General features: G+C 41.3%; 2 protein-coding genes across 3 annotated transcripts; one reads left to right on the forward strand and one right to left on the reverse strand.

Annotated features, from left to right (window-relative positions):
* The first annotated feature begins 446 nt into the window (after positions 1-446).
* si:ch211-114c17.1 (pre-mRNA-processing factor 39) lies at positions 447-8098 on the forward strand. The gene is made up of 15 exons (XM_035161533.2): positions 447-544; positions 2562-2812; positions 2980-3105; positions 3204-3322; positions 3677-3844; positions 4060-4240; positions 4361-4465; positions 4658-4775; positions 4869-5023; positions 5189-5315; positions 5501-5772; positions 6205-6389; positions 6718-6792; positions 7276-7447; positions 7598-8098. The coding sequence occupies exons 1-15, from the start codon at positions 457-459 to the stop codon at positions 7667-7669; spliced, it is 2214 nt and encodes a 737-aa protein (XP_035017424.1). The 5' UTR covers positions 447-456; the 3' UTR covers positions 7670-8098.
* A 1821-nt stretch (positions 8099-9919) lies between these two features.
* ubxn1 (UBX domain protein 1) lies at positions 9920-14497 on the reverse strand. 2 transcript variants are annotated; one of them, XM_035161535.1, is made up of 10 exons: positions 14479-14497; positions 13601-13665; positions 13449-13502; positions 13140-13267; positions 12511-12592; positions 12155-12346; positions 11700-11751; positions 11456-11578; positions 11193-11376; positions 9920-10540 (listed from the first exon to the last, which is right to left on the reverse strand). In XM_035161535.1, exons 2-10 carry the CDS (start codon positions 13657-13659, stop codon positions 10500-10502), a joined length of 915 nt encoding a protein of 304 aa, XP_035017426.1. In that variant the 5' UTR covers positions 13660-13665; positions 14479-14497; the 3' UTR covers positions 9920-10499. The 2 variants fall into 2 exon arrangements, with proteins under 2 accessions (XP_035017426.1, XP_035017425.1); XM_035161534.1 differs by lacking the exon at positions 14479-14497 and adding an exon at positions 14092-14188.
* Between the last annotated feature and the right edge of the window lie 2443 nt (positions 14498-16940).

Below are 16940 nucleotides of genomic sequence, written 5' to 3' on the forward strand. Positions count from 1 at the left end.
TATTATTACTGGATTATTGCCTCATCAATGTTGCTGCTGGTAAACGTGGGGTAAGTATCAAATGCTTTATATGGTGCAGGGATAAATAGTCTAAATTAATTCCATAAAATACATCATGTTTTGTATTTAATTTTCTATTAATTTGAATCTACTGAGTAACTAAACGTATCAACTAAACAGGGTAACGGTAGAATGATATTTTTCTCTTTAAAGTAAAAAAAGTAACACAAACCTGTAACTGAGTACTGTACTTCAGTAACTAGATTTAGTTACTTATACTTATTTAATCCACTTTTCAATTTTTTTAAAGAAATGTGTGTTCGCCTAAATTTCAACACAAACCCAAAGTCCTAAAATCAAGTGTTCAGTGGATTTTATATCGTTAAAAAAAACACCTTTTATCCAAATGACAGTTTTCATCGTTTGTGTATTTTCGTCATCTGCGTCTTGTCGCGAATGGATGACGTCAGCAAGACGTTTTTCATCATGGCGGCGGAAGGCGGCGAAGAGCTGAGCGGCAACGGGGAGCTCGAGGAGTCTCCAGGTTAGTTTGATAAACATGCGTCCACTTCACCACGTGCACATGTGTGTGAAGCTCCACGTGTATGTGCAGTTCCACATGTGTGTGTGGACCCTGGCCTCACGTGCGGGTGTGTTCAGTGAAGACCTGTTTCTGTGGGCAAGCGTCAGAAGCTAAGCTAGGCTAACGTGACTCCAGCGCCACAGTGTGTCTGTGAACTAACTTGAACCAACATGAACTCACCTCCCTTTGTTTATCGAGGGTTTTTATCACGTTTCATCACAAACTGCATGAATGACGTCCGCCACAGCTCGAACACACACAAACATCCTGCAGCCCGAGCTCAGGGCTCTGAGCGGTTTAATGAATGAAACCTACCTGGACAGGTGGAGACATGTTACAAGGATAAAAGCTCTGAGATCAGATGATCATCTGTTAGTCTCACTGCGGGGAAATCTGCCTTGTTACAGTATTAAAGAGAACTGTCAACATAGAAACATCAGTAAAGTAAACATGCAAAACAAACACAAGAAATAGTACTTTCTTGATTCTTGTTGTTCCGGGCTTGTACCCTCATGGTTGAATGCACTTATTGTAAGTCGCTTTGGACAAAAGTGTCAGCTAAATGAAATGTAATGCAATGTAACAAGGACGTCAATCAAATGTAAATAATATATACAGAATGTCTACAATCCAAACACAATATACAAGGTGGAAACATAATGTATGCAGTGTAAACAGAAATTATATAATGTAAACAGAATATATCCAGTGAAATCTGAATATATATATATATAAGGTGTAAACAGAATATATCAGAATGTGTTCAGTGTAAACAGAATGTATTCAGTGTATCAGGATTGCAGTTGCACTGATAGAAATGAGTCTTGCACCGTTAATGAAGTGAAATCTGAGTGAGTTTATAGTGCAGGTCCAGAATTAGACTGATACTGATTGAGTTTTTTGATTTGTTGGATGTTTTCGTCATCATTTGTGGATCAGCAGGTGCAGGCAGTAGTTACTTCACTTTCAGTTTCACCTGCACAACAGGTTTGACAACTCATTGTTAAAAATGTTTTTATCTTTGACGCGTAAGAAACAGGACTTGGATATGTACACATGTGCAACCTTATTGTTGGTCTTTTTTCAGGAAGCATAAAAAAGGAAAGAAAGAATGACTTCAAATTGCATTCAATTGGCCAATGCCTTTTTCTTATCGAGGTTGAATGCAGTTTTCTAATCTGCATTCAACCTGTCAAAGAGCATATCAATAGATGTTTGCTTTGTATTCATTTAGCACCACACCTCATGAACCATGACGATTAGTGTGAGGGAGGGTTAATTAAAGGGTGCACTTCAGCCAGCTACAAAAATGACAACACAGCAACCTGAGTTATGTAAAACAATACTTTGTTCTCATACATCTATTGGGTGAGAAAAGTTTTGGATATTTCTGATTTACTGGTTGACAGAGGGGTGTCAAGGCAGGCTGGTATATTCTTGTGCAGCTTATGCTTGTTTAGTTGTCAATGATCATGAAGTACTATTAGTCTTGACGTTATTAATACATTTCACAGTAAAATAGTACTGCGTCATAGTAAACTGAAATATCTGTTCAAAAGTCATTTTGGGGTTTCAGAAATTGTGGCTGAAAAAAGTATTTTTGATAATTTTCTGATTTAATAGACCAAGCGATGAGTTAGGAAACTAACCAGTGGTGTAATCAATGATTTATTAGCAGCTAAAGTCAAATGCACCATCAAGCAAAAATGTCAAACATTTAGTGGTTTCAGCTTCTCACATTTGTGAGAAATTGCTTCTTTTTCTGCTCTTAAATATTATAAATTAAATAAAATATTTGGTTGTTGGTTGCTGTTTTGAAAGATAAATTGCTTAAACTAGACAAACGATCAATTGTGAAAATATTTGTTGATTGCAGAGCTGTGGACAGAACCAAGATCTTCATCTCAATTAGTTGTAAAAGCAGCTTTCAATAGAGATTCATTTGAGATAAGAACCATTGATTTTCTACCCTCTTTAGCCATGGAGGCCTCTGAGGATCCCGCGTCGCCCCTATTTGAGATGGCTGAGATGTCAGAAGAGAACGGCAGTGCCACTGTGGCCCCTGAGGCTCCCGTGGACCTCGACCCTTCTTCCTTCTCCATGCCTCTGGCTGGGGAGGATGAGGAGGGAGAACTGCCTGCTGACTTCGAGCGTCTGTGGAAGGCCACCCAAGACAATCCTCATGACTTCACCAGCTGGACTGACCTGCTGCAATACTGTGAGCAAGAGGTATGTTGAGAGACAGAGGAAAACCAATGGTGTTGAGCTTAAGAAACCTTTGTGTATATACCTCAGTAGTGATGCATTAGTGCCACTGTGAGGCCACAACTTGTTTGGTCAGGAAGCCTGCTTTAGCCTCATGACATTTAACCATACATTTTCTCTCACCTGTTCAGAGTCACATGACAGCGTCACGCAGAGCGCTGGTGGCCTTCCTCGCTAGCTACCCGCTCTGTTACGGCTACTGGAAGAAATACACTGATCTGGAGCGCCGTGCAGGCTACAACAGCAAAGCAGAGGAGGTAAAACAGCAGTGAGGGTGTTAATGAAGTGAAATAAAGAAGTGTTTTTTTTACAGTTTCTTATGTGTCCATGTTCATGGCTGTGGTATGTGTGTTAGGTGTGTATTCAGGGTCTTCAGGCAATCCCTCTGAGTGTAGATCTGTGGATCCACTACATCAATCTGTTGCTGGGAACACTGGACATGAACCTGACCGAGTCACCAATGCGGATTCGCAGGTAGACAAACGCACACGTATGAATTAAAGTCATATTTGTAATTTTTGTTTTCACCAGGATTGGTGAGATTTTGATCTCATACAAGAGGTATCACTGTTTGTTTAACACAGGTCATGTAGATTACGTCTCCAGTGCTGAGCTCAGCTTTTGCCTTAGCTAAATAGTTTTCAATTTAACTTCTATGGAATTGATAGCAGATAAACTACATTAATTTTACTAAGCTATTCTTTGCTAACTTTTAAAGTAAACTCTATCTATATAATCTGCTGTTTGATTTGCCTCTGATCCTCCACACTTGGAGACAAACAGAAAGTTGTTTTCGTGTTTTAATGGTTTTCTGGTCTCGGCCCTCAGTGTTTTTGAGGATGCGGTTGTGGCAGCAGGTCTGGACTTCCACTCAGACCGGCTTTGGGATCTGTATGTTGAGTGGGAGAAGGAGCAGGGGAACATGAAGAACGCAACAGCCATCCTGGACAGAGTCCTCAAAGTCCCCACCCAGCTCTACAACACGCACTACGACAAGTGAGACCACACACACATACACAGACCAAATAGTACCCAGCCAGAATTTCTTATTATACATTCAGCAGTAGTTTCTTTATTAATAGATACAATAAATCAACACTGTTGTAATCTTTTGAATGTTCTTCCACATTGAGTTTCATCTCCTTTATTAGTCTTTTCTTCTCTCATGACTTTCATTTTGTGTCCTGCTCTGTCCTCCTCACTCCCTTTAGGTTCAAGGAGCACCTGAACAGCCTTGAGCCCAAAGAGGTGCTTTCCCCGGAGGAGTACGATGAGCTGAGGACGTTGTGCCGTCAGAGTCAGAAGGCTGAGCGCGCTGAGCAAGCCCAGGAGGATGAGGCGGAGAGGCCGCCGGGGGAGGAAGAGCCGGCCACACCTGAGGGCACAGACACAGTGAGTAACTATCTGATTAGTTTTCACTCAACCCTGAGAAGAGTTTAGTTAGTTTAACCATAAAATAAAGTAGTTCGATATAAATTCTTCTTATAATTTTTTTTTTGTCCCTGTGTTTAGGAGGAACTGATACAGAAGATCAGGGAACAAGTGCTGGTTCGCAGGGACAAAGTGTACCAGGACAACGAAGGAGAAGTTCGTCAAAGATGGCACTTTGAAGATGCTGTGAGTTGTTTTTCCAATGAACCTCCAGTTCTTTATTGTATATTTTAATCTTTTTGTGCTTATACTCCCTTTATTTTCTTTTAAAGTATTTGACTTCACCCACATTAATTAAATTGCACTCCTCCCACCCACTTGGTGCTTCATCAAAAACACATCTGATTTTGCCTCCATTTCTCTCTCTCCATCGTGCAGATCAAGCGGCCGTACTTCCACGTCAAGTCACTTGACCGTCATCAGCTGCGAGCCTGGCACTCATACCTGGACTGGGAGATCGCTCAGCTGAACAAGGACACCAAAGACCCTGATCAAGGTGAATAAAAGCATGATGATGTCTTCGTAGTTTCGTGAACTTGTGTCAACATCTGGAAGCATTTGCAGTTTTGACACCACTTTCTTCTACTAGATCCAAGTCAGGCAGCCACAGAGGGGTCAGAGGTCACTGTTCAGCCCCATGAAGTGTCAGAGGAAGCTGCAGTCGCCCACGATGACCACAGGGTTCGCATCCTGTCTGAGCGATGTCTGATCGCTTGTGCTCTGTATGAGGAGTTCTGGATGAGGGTAAGAAAAAAGTGTGTTTAAGAAACGCACGCACATGTAGAGAAATATTCCTAAAATCACATATTATCCTTTATTGTTGATTAATGTCTTTTGTGCATGTGCTTGATAACTTAAAAAGGTGTGTGTGAGAGATCTGCTTAACGTGTGCTGGTGTGTGTTGTTTAGTACATTCAGTACCTGGAGCCTCAGAGTGTTGACGAAGCTCGAGCTGTTTTCAAACGAGCCTCTGAGGTTCACCTGACGCACAAACCCAACATCCACATGCAGTGGGCCACCTTTGAGGAGAGGCACGGTACGACACTTTTTTTACTGTCTTGAACTCATCTTTTACATTCATGATCATCGTTATTATGAGCACAAACTAAATGTTGGACCCACAAGTAAAACTCCATAGATGTCTTTGTAGAGTCCTTTCCTGAAACTACACAAAGTTTGTATTCCACATTTTGTCACCACCACCTTCATCTTCTCCATCAGGTGATTTAACCGAGGCTCGGCGAGTGCTGGAGGCCCTGGAGAAAAATCTGCCGGGGTTGGCGGTGGTCTGTCTCCGCCGGGCTGCTCTGGAGAGACGAGCAGGCAACCTGGAAAAATCCGAGGCCTTGCTGCAGGAGGCGGTGGCTGGATCCAAAGAGAAGCCCACGTTGCACGCTTTCTACTCCATCAAGCTGGCTCGCCTGCTACTGAAACTGGGCAGGAACCCCAGCAAAGCCCGCAGAGTTTTACAGGAGGCGCTGGAGATTAGTCCGGTGAGATAATTAACACACACCCCCAGTAACACCCACAAATATTTCAGCAAATAATTTCATTACAGGACTTCGATCTTCTCTCGTTCCTTAAATTGAAAAAAACTTTAAAATGTAAAGGATGTCAAAGATATTTTTACATCACATTGGTGGCTGGAAGTTAATCTTGATTTTGTGACATCTTGAGGTTGCACACCAAACGTTCAGATTGTCCATCAGCTACACATTTAACAACGATTGACTGAATGATAATGTCCCCTCCTAGTTTCCAATAACTGAAAGTACCAGGTGGTAATCATCTCATTTGCTGTATAAATGATGTGTTTACATCGTCACATCCTGGTGAATGAATTTCACCATATTTGTAACTCGGGGAGTAAAACCTTAGTGCTGGAGACACATAGCTCTTGTTTTAAATGCCTCTCTTCTCCTCAGGATAATGATAAACTGCACTTGAACCTGTTGGAGCTGGAGGTGTCCGGGGACCCCTGGGCCTCAGCGGAGGCGGTGCAGGAGTGTGTGACACGTGCTCTTGCCGCTCCCCTCGCCTCACACACCAAGATCCTCTTCTCTCAGAGAGGTCTGCAGTTTGCAGAGGACTACAGCAACTCTATTGAGAGGTCATTAAATATTGTAAAACATGTTCAACATTTTCATTGATTTCTCAAACAATAATTCATGGATCTTGATGAAAAAGATCGGGCATGTTTAGGGGACTGATTATAGTGTGTGTGATTTAGTGCCAATCCAAATTATCCAGGATCCATTGAATTTAAATGTGGTTTCATAAGGGAACTGTTGGGCTTTTGTGGAGGTATGTGCTGTGCTGAGTTCTAGTTAGCAAATATTTTGTATCAAATATCAGTCATGTAAACCCTTATTGTATCTAACAAACCATTCATCTTGTTTGACCTGACTGTTCTTCTTCATTGCCTCTGCCCTCTGCAGTGTGCTGTCTGTCTTTGAGGAGCATCAGAAACTGGTGAAGGAGCTCGGTGGAACAAAGAGAGGAGCAGAAAACGGGTGAGAGGAGAACCTTATGTTCTTGTGAATGTAATATACCAGGAGCACCCATAGGGATTTTCATTACATCTGCATACACTTGGAATCAGAAATGACCAGATCAGAATTTGGAGGTCAATGGTCAAGGTTACTGTGACCTCACAAAACTTTTCTTTGTGATCGTGTTATCCTGAGATCGACTAGAGAGTATTATTTTACATTTCTCTGCCTTAAGAAGATTTCTTCAAAGTTTGACAATTTCAAAGATTAACTGATTAGATTTCAGTGATCAAAGATCACGGAGACCTTGTGACATTGGACAAAAAATATATGTGGAATGAAACTGCACTGGTTGGCAGAGGCATACAACTACAGGGCAGTTATGCATTACATATCAGAGTTGTGGCTGTGATCTTACAGAGATGATTCATAGCACTGATAATGAGGATGATTTTGAGTAGGTTGAAGTGTTTGCTTGCTGTTGATTCAGTGTTTGTTTTTTAGGGATGAGGATTCAGAGAAACTTGAAAAAAGCGAGGACGACTCTGCTGTTTCCGTGTCCACACAAGTCCCCCCCACCGTGCCGCACGTCCCGATAACCACACCCCCTCCTCCTGTGATGGGCACCGACATGAGCGCACAGGCCGGCTACGGAGGATACGGCAACTGGTACCAGGTAAAAATAATCTTAACACAGACAGCTATATTCTGAAAATAAAAGATTGATTTTGTAAATCTGTCAACAAACACCCTAAAGACGAGCTGGTTAGGGTGGGTGCACACCTCGACATGTTTTAATTTCCTGTGTGTGATGATTCATTTCCAGCAATCGCAGTACGGCAACTACGGTTATCAGAACACCTGGAACTACAACCAGGGCTTCTATCCTCCCAGCTAAAGAGAACGACGACTGTGGCACCCAGAGCCCACAGGAAGCAGTTTGACCCAGGATGACTTCTCAGCTGAACAACAAACTGAAGCAAGCTTTCCTCTCCGTCCGTCCTCCGAGTTGTGGATGTGTGAAAACAAGAGGCTGGAGTGGAGCTCTTTTTAGCATGTCGTGTCATTTCAGTGTTGAGTCTGAGGGACTGATGGGAAGACGATGAAAACCGTGACATTCATCTTCAGTACATCGATGTCTCTGCATTTTAATCAGAACTATTTTTGTATTTGTTTGCAAGGCAGCCCCTTTGCTCGTGTTTTAAAGTTACCAAGTTTGTCCACAATTCTTCAGGTGACGTATGATTGACATTTTGTACCATTCCACACAATAGGCTTTTTTTTTTTTCCTAATGTATATAAAGTTGTTTTATAGTGTGTCACAACAGCTCTCCCTTGTGTTGAGTGTCTTTATTTGCTATTATACTAAAACCTGAGGCCTGTGTGTCCTGCTCCGTACTCTGTAGTTCCTCCACTGTGTATTCCTGCTCATATAGGTAACCCTGAATGTTTGAGGCCAGAACCACTCTCAAAATCCTTTTCTTCCATATCAATGAGAAAATTGCCTTCTGCGATGGTCCTCTTTTTTTTGTAGCGGATTGATTTCCACCAGTGTGTTTGGATTCCGGTGCCGCCCCTCTCCCGATCCCACTGTCGGTGGGCGGTTACATGAAAACAACACAAGTGCATGTTGTAGTTTCAGAGAAACTGGCAAAAGTCAGTGATACAAAAATCCTCCCGACAGACTTTGGGCAACAAAAGATCCGTCATCTGTCAAGGCAACGCAGTGGGAAATGGAATATTTCTCATTTTCATGAACTTTTGATTTTAAAACCATACAAAGTTGACAATTTGCATATTGCTTATCTTCATATAGGTTTGATTTTATAACCATACATAGTTGACAATCTGCAGAGTTGTCTTTCAAGAGTCTGGAAATTTCTGTGAGTCATTATACTGCCTAAAATATCATGTAATTTCATTAGCTGAATGTAAACTGTAACTTTCAGTAGGTAAAACACTCAGGCTCTTTTTATTACATCATTACCAGTCCATGTACAGTATGTCTGACCTTCTCAGTGCTATATTAAGAAAACTGGGGGCGATATGGTATCACCCAACAGAACTTTAGAAGAAGTAAGTTGAGGGTAATGCTTCCTTCTTTTAATTTACCAATAAGTTTGATAATCAGAATATTATAAGTCACTAGAATCAATATCAGTGCTTTCCACAAGCGCTGGCTGTTGACCAAGTAGCCCATTGAAGTCCGGCCAGTTACTTTATTAAGTCTCGTTGTGGCCTTTAATTTTCATTCTGTTTGATGTGTGTAATTGGCCATATTCACTGTGCATGTGAGAGAATTAGCGCCTCGAACATCGCGTTAGACAAACTCAAAAATGTACAATAATTTAGATCTGTGTATATAATGGAACGGTGGCATTACAATGTACCAGAAGAACCAAATGTGGGCTTTTACAGATCATTTTTTACTACTCTATATCCTTGTGGGAGAACCTGAATATTTTTCTAATGGTATTTCAAATGATAATGTAATGATGAGTCACCAGTTGTAGCAAAAACCTAGAGGATTATCCCCTTCATCTGCAACTACCTTCGGTTGTATTGAACTTTATAGTGAGTGTCAGCTTATTGTTTAGCTGGCTTCTTTAAAATCCTGCTGTGCACTTCCTGCTCAGCACCAAGCCACATGCTGGTGTACACAGAGGAGCATTTAGCAGCCTGAGTCAGATATTTCCCTCAGGAGTTGGTGGACACCAAAAGCCAAAACTCATACAGAGGAAACATTGGACTTGACTATCAGATTCACACAAACGTGACTCCAGATGATTTAACGTTGCTCTTTACCTGCTGGATGTGTAAATAAGCAAAGAAATGTTCTAATAATATTGTCACAACGACTTAAACTGTGATGTTATGTTAATGTTGTGTCCACAGCTGGTTTCTGCTGCTCCTAAAGAGACCAAAAACTCATTGACTGCAGGTTTAAGTTAAAACTAGAGCCTCTGAAAGCTGCTGACTCTAGAAACCAGGTGGCTGCTTCACAACATAACATGTTATTTCTGTCCAAGCGTTACAATAAGTGGTGAGGGTGAGTCTGCATGCACAATACCATATACTGTATTCAAATTATAAAACAAAGTAGGAATATTAATTAGATTTTTAGGAAAGAAATATCCAGTTCACATCATAATTCTCCAAGTCAGCTTTATTGTAAGTAGATTCTTGGTGATAATGCCGACGTCAGTGTCATATTTTAAGTTATAAAAAAAGTAGAATGTCACAAAATCAGGAAGATTGTGGGGATTAAATTTAAGGCTCTTTCAGAACCAATCGAGCAGGTCATGTGTGGTGCTTTGCTGCAAGAATCAAGTTAAAACTGAACGATAGTTCTGTACTGTTGTCGACAAAACGTGTTGCTGAAACGATGTGCGGTGCTCCTTGAAGCAGTATCAGTCAGTAGCCAGCTACCCCCACTCTGTTTCTAATTGATAAATTATCAAACTCACTGCACTCACAAGTCTACAGTCAGTGAGATCAGCCCAGAATGTCAAGGGGCTGCTTTCAGTTTGTGTTGAAAAATATTTGTTACTATAGACAGTCTAAACACAGCCTCCAGCTCCCTCTCTGGTTCTTTAGTTCAGTTAGCTGGCTTATTGAGTGATACTAAAACATGGCAGCTCTGTTCCTGGATCAGTCTGCTCCTGGTGTTTCTGGTGGTGAAGAGGTGGAAGTAGTGAGGTAGGCTCACAGAGCAGATCCTCCCGGTCTCACTTTTTGATAACAACCAGCACAGCTGAAGGCACCAAACCTAAAAATTGACAGAGAGGAAAGTTGAGAAAAAATGTGCGACACAGTCTGTGGGTGTCTGAGCAGAGACCACGTGTGATCATGTGAACAAACTTTTATACCTTTCAGAACGTTTGTATGTCTGACCAACCAAAAAGCCATTATCACGTTTGTTTCAGGTTCATGTTACCTCCAATTACTCCTGGTATGAGCCTGGGATCTGTGTCTGAATATGTCCTGTGAACAATGGGCCTTCCACCTCCACCAAGCAGATTATGTTTCCACTGTCTGTTTGTCAGAAGGATGATGCAACAACTGCTGAACAGATTTCCATGGAACTTGGTCGAAGGATGGGAAATGAGCCAACTAGGGACATTAAACTATTTGGCTGCATTTGTATCTTGCATCAAAATATTCAGACAAAGATCACCAGGTGAACACTAGAACGCGGCTTGGGACAACCTGATTATTGAGCAGTGAAATCTAACCCAGTCTGACCCCGACCTGAAAGGCATTCCTTTCTTTGTGTCCAAAACAAACCCGAGCCTGATGCTTTCCCCGTTTGCAGTGCAGTGAAAAAAAGCCCAGCTACAATGCTCCTTGCTGCAGTCGTGCACTATGCTATGATGGAACCCACAGCTTTCCCTATTCCCATTCCATGGCCCAGTGCTCACCCAGCTCTTTCAGGGGCTTCTCCATGTCCAGTTCGGTGTAGACGTGTCGGGGATATGGCGAGAGCAGCGTGAAGTCCTGACCCTCAGGTGTGTTGCCGTTCACCTGCACGTAGACGCGCACCGCCGCCAGTGGCTCCTGGGCCTTGAAGACTGTCGTTATGGTTGAGCCGTCCAGCAGACGTACCTGTGAAGAGCGATATTTTCATCAGTTTGACTAACACTAAAAACTTGGTCTAAACTAATGATGGGTCCTAAGGCTGTACCTGTATCCTGGACATATCATAATCCCTCTTAGTGAGCGGAGGACCCTGACTGGTGGGTGATGACGGGCTGGGCTGGGCAGGCTGGGACGATGTAGCCGCGCTCTGGGGCCCTCCAACTCCAAACTAGACAGGACAAAAAAACAACCGTCATCCAAGTTACTGGTTTCATCAAAAGTGAAAATAGAACGAAATGGGAAGTGAACAAGATTAAAGGAAAAGGGAATTACACTAATGACAGCGTTACCTTTTGCGCTCGCTCCTCTCGGTCTCGTGCAATCTTGTCTTTAACCCTTTGCCTGACAGAAAATAAACATAAGCAACACAATGACATTGAGAATATGATTGAAAAGATTTGTAACCTTTGGGAGTTTAGTGAAAATGTTGGTTCATACTGGCTACATTGGTCCTGAGCCATAAGTTTCTTAGCTGACACATTGCTATGAGCTTCCCACCATGAATTTTCTCAAATGGGATTATTCCTACTTTTATCTAAGATATAAAAATAAAACAGCATTCAAGGCTGATTATCAGACTATCATCAATTGGCCTTTTTTTTTTTACATCTTTCTCTTTGGCCTCCTTGCGGTCATGAAAATATTTTCAAACAAGTGGAAACATTGGCTCATTGAGGTCATTTAACTACGGCTGGTTTATTAAACCTACCCTTGCTTACTCAGATGTTTTTAATGAAGATGTTACCTCGCCATTTTGTCCTCCATCTTCTCTTTCATGCGCTGGTCGGCTAACTTCTTCATATCATCGTCCTGGATTTTCTGGCGGATTTGCTGCAGTTCTTGGCCCTGCCTCCTCCGGTACTTCTCCCTATCCACCTCTTCTGCCCGCTCTCGCTCTCTCCTCTCCGCCTGCTTCACCCGCATCAGCTCTTCGAGCCTGAAAGAGACGAGAGTTTAATTACAAAGAGGCTCAGGCTTTCTCAAATTGTTCCCAGTCTACCTACACAGTTACTCTCTGGTTATATTTTTGTAGATAAAAGGTCATGGCCAACATCTGAAAATCTGCATGATCAGTAAAAGCAACTGTTAGTGCACTCTGACCTCTTAACTTGCTCAAGTTTCTCCTCCTCTGACATTGACTGCTTTGAACTGTCGTCCTCCTCATTGTAGAGCATATCTCCACCTGTTGTCAGTAAAGCCAAAACAAATGGACACGAGAAAGACCACATAATATTAAGTTCAGTGAAAATAAACAGCGACAGCCACGTAATTTTACCGAAGCTATTTAAAAGATTATTTTCCCTTTACAGATAGAAATGACATGTTAAGGAACAAGTGACAAAAATACGTGGTCCATATGAATAAAAAATACTCTTTCACATTGTATATAAAATCTATTAAGAAACTCTATAAATAAAATAACCAATTGGATTATGTCTGATTATGTCTAATCATGTGAGTACCTGGCAAATTAAGAATCTGTTGCAAACACACAGAAATACAGTGCACAATGATCTTATAACCAGCTCCCAGAAATATCAGAAGATAGTTACCATGGTACAAATATCTTAAAAAATATATGACGGTAGACTAATTCGTAATGTCCAAAGTTACGTGTCGTCATACAGTTCATATCTAAAGTAGGTATTTTGTTTTAATGGTGGTGTCTGGCATGTTTCCATCTTATTATGAGGGCAATTCCTGCCCTCAAAAAGCCCAACATTACTGACCTTCAGTGGCGTCAGCTAGTGTGGGCTGCTCTGTGCTCGTCTGGCTTTCTGCATCTCCTCCCAGAACAGTGGCCACAGGCGGCACATAGGGCTCATCGATGTCAGGGTCGTTCTCATGTTCCATTAACCTGCAGGAAGCACATCACAAGACGAAAGGAGAGGGCTGAACTGTTGTGAATCCCACAAACAGGAGAACACAGGAGAATAAGAGGCACTGGGTGGCTCTACAGGGACGTGTGGAACTGGACTGGGGCACTGAGGTTTAGAAAAACTGGAGCAGCTGTGTTATTTGCTTTCTGTCTGACTCACCAGTCCATGGCCTGTTCTATCCCCTGGTTTCCTGTGTTTGCCACTGCCTTCTCCCTACAGACACAGAGACAACAGGACATGCAGGGTCACTGTGGCGTTTCACTTGAAATCACATGAACCAGGAACCAGTTATTGGATGTGTCGTCACTCACGCTCTGTTTCTCTCGAAGCCCATCTCCAGCAGGCTCTCTAGTGTTGTTAACTCTGCCATTTTGACCTGAAACAGATGGTAAACACGCCACCACAATCACTGGGGTTTCATTATTAACATGTGGCCATATTGTTACCGTGCCGGTGATAAAAAGGAAAATCATAATATCACAGACTTCAGCACAACACATTTTCTCTGGCTCAGCGCTTTGTAGAGGATTCAGTCTCTAGTTGAAGCTTTTCAATATCATAACCAACGTAGAGATGGGAGCTAAAATTAGCATCAATGTGGCTAACGTTGAGATTACGAAAGCTAGCTGGGGAGGCTAGCACGATAAAACACGACCAGGAAGTCTCAGACGCGCTCCGTCACTTAACCCACGAGTGTGTGTTTGTATGTTACACGTTAAGGTACACACGAGTGTTGTTCTTTTCCCCACACGGCTAATATAAGCTAATAAACCAGTTGAGACAACGTTAGTTAGCTACTCACACATCAGCCAACACCGCTTCAAGAGTACGAGAGCCTACATGGGTCAAACCGAACGGAACGAGATTATCAAACTGAAAACACAAAACCCAATGGCATCCTTTTTTTTAAAGTAAAGTCACGTGTTTGTGCGTTTTCTCGTTAAATATTTGTGACAAACTTGAAGTAGTATTTTAACTGTTTAGTCAGTTAAGATAGAGCTAATTAGAATTTCTTTCTGGTCTTCATGATACATTTATAGAAATATATAAGTATAAATTATGTAAAGTACAATATTTGGTTCTGAAATACAGTGGTTTAAAGATATAATGCACGTTAAAATGGAAATACTCTCGTAAATAATATTACTTTAAGCAATATGTAAGTACAGCATACTCCAAAGTCACTCACTGTGTTTCAGTTTTCATTGTTCTTCAAGAAAATGGCCAAACCTTTAGTTTCTAATGTGTCTGAGTCTTATAAACTAGATCAGAACAGACTGAACTCAATTAAACCCTTTCAGTTTCATTCTTACCAATTCAGTTTTAGGACTGTAGCTGATTCAACCTAACCTACCTAAACTATTTCCTGGGGTGTTCCCTATAGTAACACAGAAAACAATGAACAGCTCTTTGACTTATTCTTCTTGGTTTCATCATCTGTGAGTATCTCTCCATTAATATATATAATCAGTTCATTAGAATTACATCTGCTCCACAGGAGGTTTATCTCTGTAGGGTTGTAGAAAATATATCAGCAGAGAAAGGATTTAATGACTTTATAAAACAGCCTCAGAGTGAAGAGGCCTGAGGCTGAATGGTGTTTCGTATTTGCTGTTCTTCATGTTGAATGATTGTATCCCATCTGCGTGAGTCCAAGGATGTTCAAACACGATGCAATTTGCTGAGTTTTAAGAGCAGGTTGGGTCTGTTACATATTTACAGTAAGTGTAATGATTAATTTGTTTCCCTCTCCCCCCCGCACAGTCTTAAGCAGCCCTCATTCACGACTCCACCATTACTCTGGGACAGACGTGTGTCTGCTCACGTCTGTGTCACTTCTTTTCTCTTTGAAAGGTTTGTCCACCTACTCTTTTTCTCTCAATGCACTTGTTTGCTTTTCCTCATACTTTCAATTGTTTTTCTTGTTGATCGTCCTCTTTTCTCTCAGAATTAATGAAATTAGCCCTGTGTGCTGCATTTACTTGGTGAGTATGAACTTTTTTAAATATATATTTCAATATAATAAACTCAAAGAAACTGTTTTATGCATATGCATCAAATATTTCATTTGTAAAGTATGGTACATATATAACAAAATCCTTGTTTATATTTAAACTGACATTTTGTATTTTGTATTGATAAATACTGTGCACCTACTCTGCCAGCCACCTGGCCAACTAGTCTTTGGGAATCCAATTACCCCAATTATAAATCACATTGAAAACGGCTGTATAATTTGAAAAGACCCGAACTGCTATAAAGAGAAATACAAAATTTTGGCAAATTTATTGACACCTGTTATTATAAATGTAGGATCATTTTATAAATTGTGTTTTAGAATGATTTGAATAAATTTGCACATCTGTGAATGGGGCTTAAGTAAACTTTCCATCTTTCATTTCAATAACAGCAGGCCTTCTACCTGAAATATCGCTCCACCACAGCAACTGTTGCAGAGGGGGATTTTTGACATTGACTGGGATATCAATTGTTCTGGATATAAAATGTAATGTCCTTGGACTCTGAGGCCAACCTAATCCTGTGATAAGGGTAACCATAAAGATGTCTGGAGGTTATGAGTCAAGCCTGCAGAGCAAATGTCTTGATCACAATATCACACTTCTTCTCAAACTTGAATTCCTTGATTTCAACACATTAATTTGAATTTGAGCAAAGGTGTAAATGATAGAGAGCCTCAAACCTTCCAGTGGAATTGTCTGCTAAAGCAAATGAGCGAAGTTAAAGGACACAATTGGGGTAAAGGTCTCTTTATTCCTCCCTTTAATTGATTTATGGCTCTGTTTTTTTACAGAAGGAGAGGGTTAAGGGTCCAAGTTTACTCAGGATAAATGAAGACAGTCTGGAAAACTAGAGATATGAGGTGTACATGAGGAAATGAAGCGTGCTCCTGTTTACTACATGTCTTCAAAGCCATATCAATGCCAATATGTAAAAGATTAATTTGAATGGACTAAAGGCCAGGATTCATCTGATGGGGTGGCGCTCCCTTTCCATTCCTGGCACATTTTAACTAAGTGAATGACCCTGGTTTTATTGGGGTCGAAAGGGTGTCTTGTAACCTTAGATGCTGTAAAAACTAAGATCCTGAGACATTAGCCTGAAGGGCATGATACTCAACTAACTGTGTATGAGGTGTGGGTTGTTTTATCACATGAGCTCATACATAAAATCTGTAGAGAAATGATTTTAATTAATGTTGTGATGCTCGACCAAAAGAGGGCAGCATTATTTCAAATGTGGGAAGCTTGTGACACTGGTGCCATGTATGTTAAGTATGTAGTGTTGTGACATATTTATCTTTGAACCAGCGTTAGAATATGGCAGTTTAATAAATGATTCTGGCCTCGGCTGGAGACCTGAACATTACACTCATCATACATTATGTGATTATCTCAAATGAACATAATCACATGAGGATTATCACAACTGCAAATATTTCCAAGCAACTTCAATCTCTGTGTGTCATTGAATAATAGATGTCAGCAGAAAACTGCACAGCCAATCCTGTGGTGAAATAAATCCTGTTGAGCGCTGTCAGCTCTGTTGTTTCTGTGGGTCTCACCAGCTGTAACAGCATCTCCATATGGAAAAACTCTGGCCTCCAGTGGAGCTGCTGTTATCTCTGGAGGG

Source organism: Hippoglossus stenolepis, chromosome 7 (genome assembly GCF_022539355.2).
Source record: "Hippoglossus stenolepis isolate QCI-W04-F060 chromosome 7, HSTE1.2, whole genome shotgun sequence".
NCBI lineage: Eukaryota > Metazoa > Chordata > Actinopteri > Pleuronectiformes > Pleuronectidae > Hippoglossus > Hippoglossus stenolepis.

Bases quoted from the DNA above. Each gene is read 5' to 3' on its own strand.
- si:ch211-114c17.1 (XM_035161533.2), top strand. From the start codon at position 457: ATGGATGACGTCAGCAAGACGTTTTTCATCATGGCGGCGGAAGGCGGC. The intron at 4,241-4,360 runs GTGAGTAACTAT...CCCTGTGTTTAG, and splicing joins CACCTGAGGGCACAGACACA to GAGGAACTGATACAGAAGAT. The intron at 7,448-7,597 runs GTAAAAATAATC...ATTCATTTCCAG, and splicing joins GATACGGCAACTGGTACCAG to CAATCGCAGTACGGCAACTA.
- ubxn1 (XM_035161535.1), bottom strand. From the start codon at position 13,659: ATGGCAGAGTTAACAACACTAGAGAGCCTGCTGGAGATGGGCTTCGAG. The intron at 12,347-12,510 runs GTCAGAGTGCAC...CGTCTCTTTCAG, and splicing joins AAACTTGAGCAAGTTAAGAG to GCTCGAAGAGCTGATGCGGG. The intron at 11,377-11,455 runs GTACAGCCTTAG...CGCTCTTCACAG, and splicing joins ATGATATGTCCAGGATACAG to GTACGTCTGCTGGACGGCTC.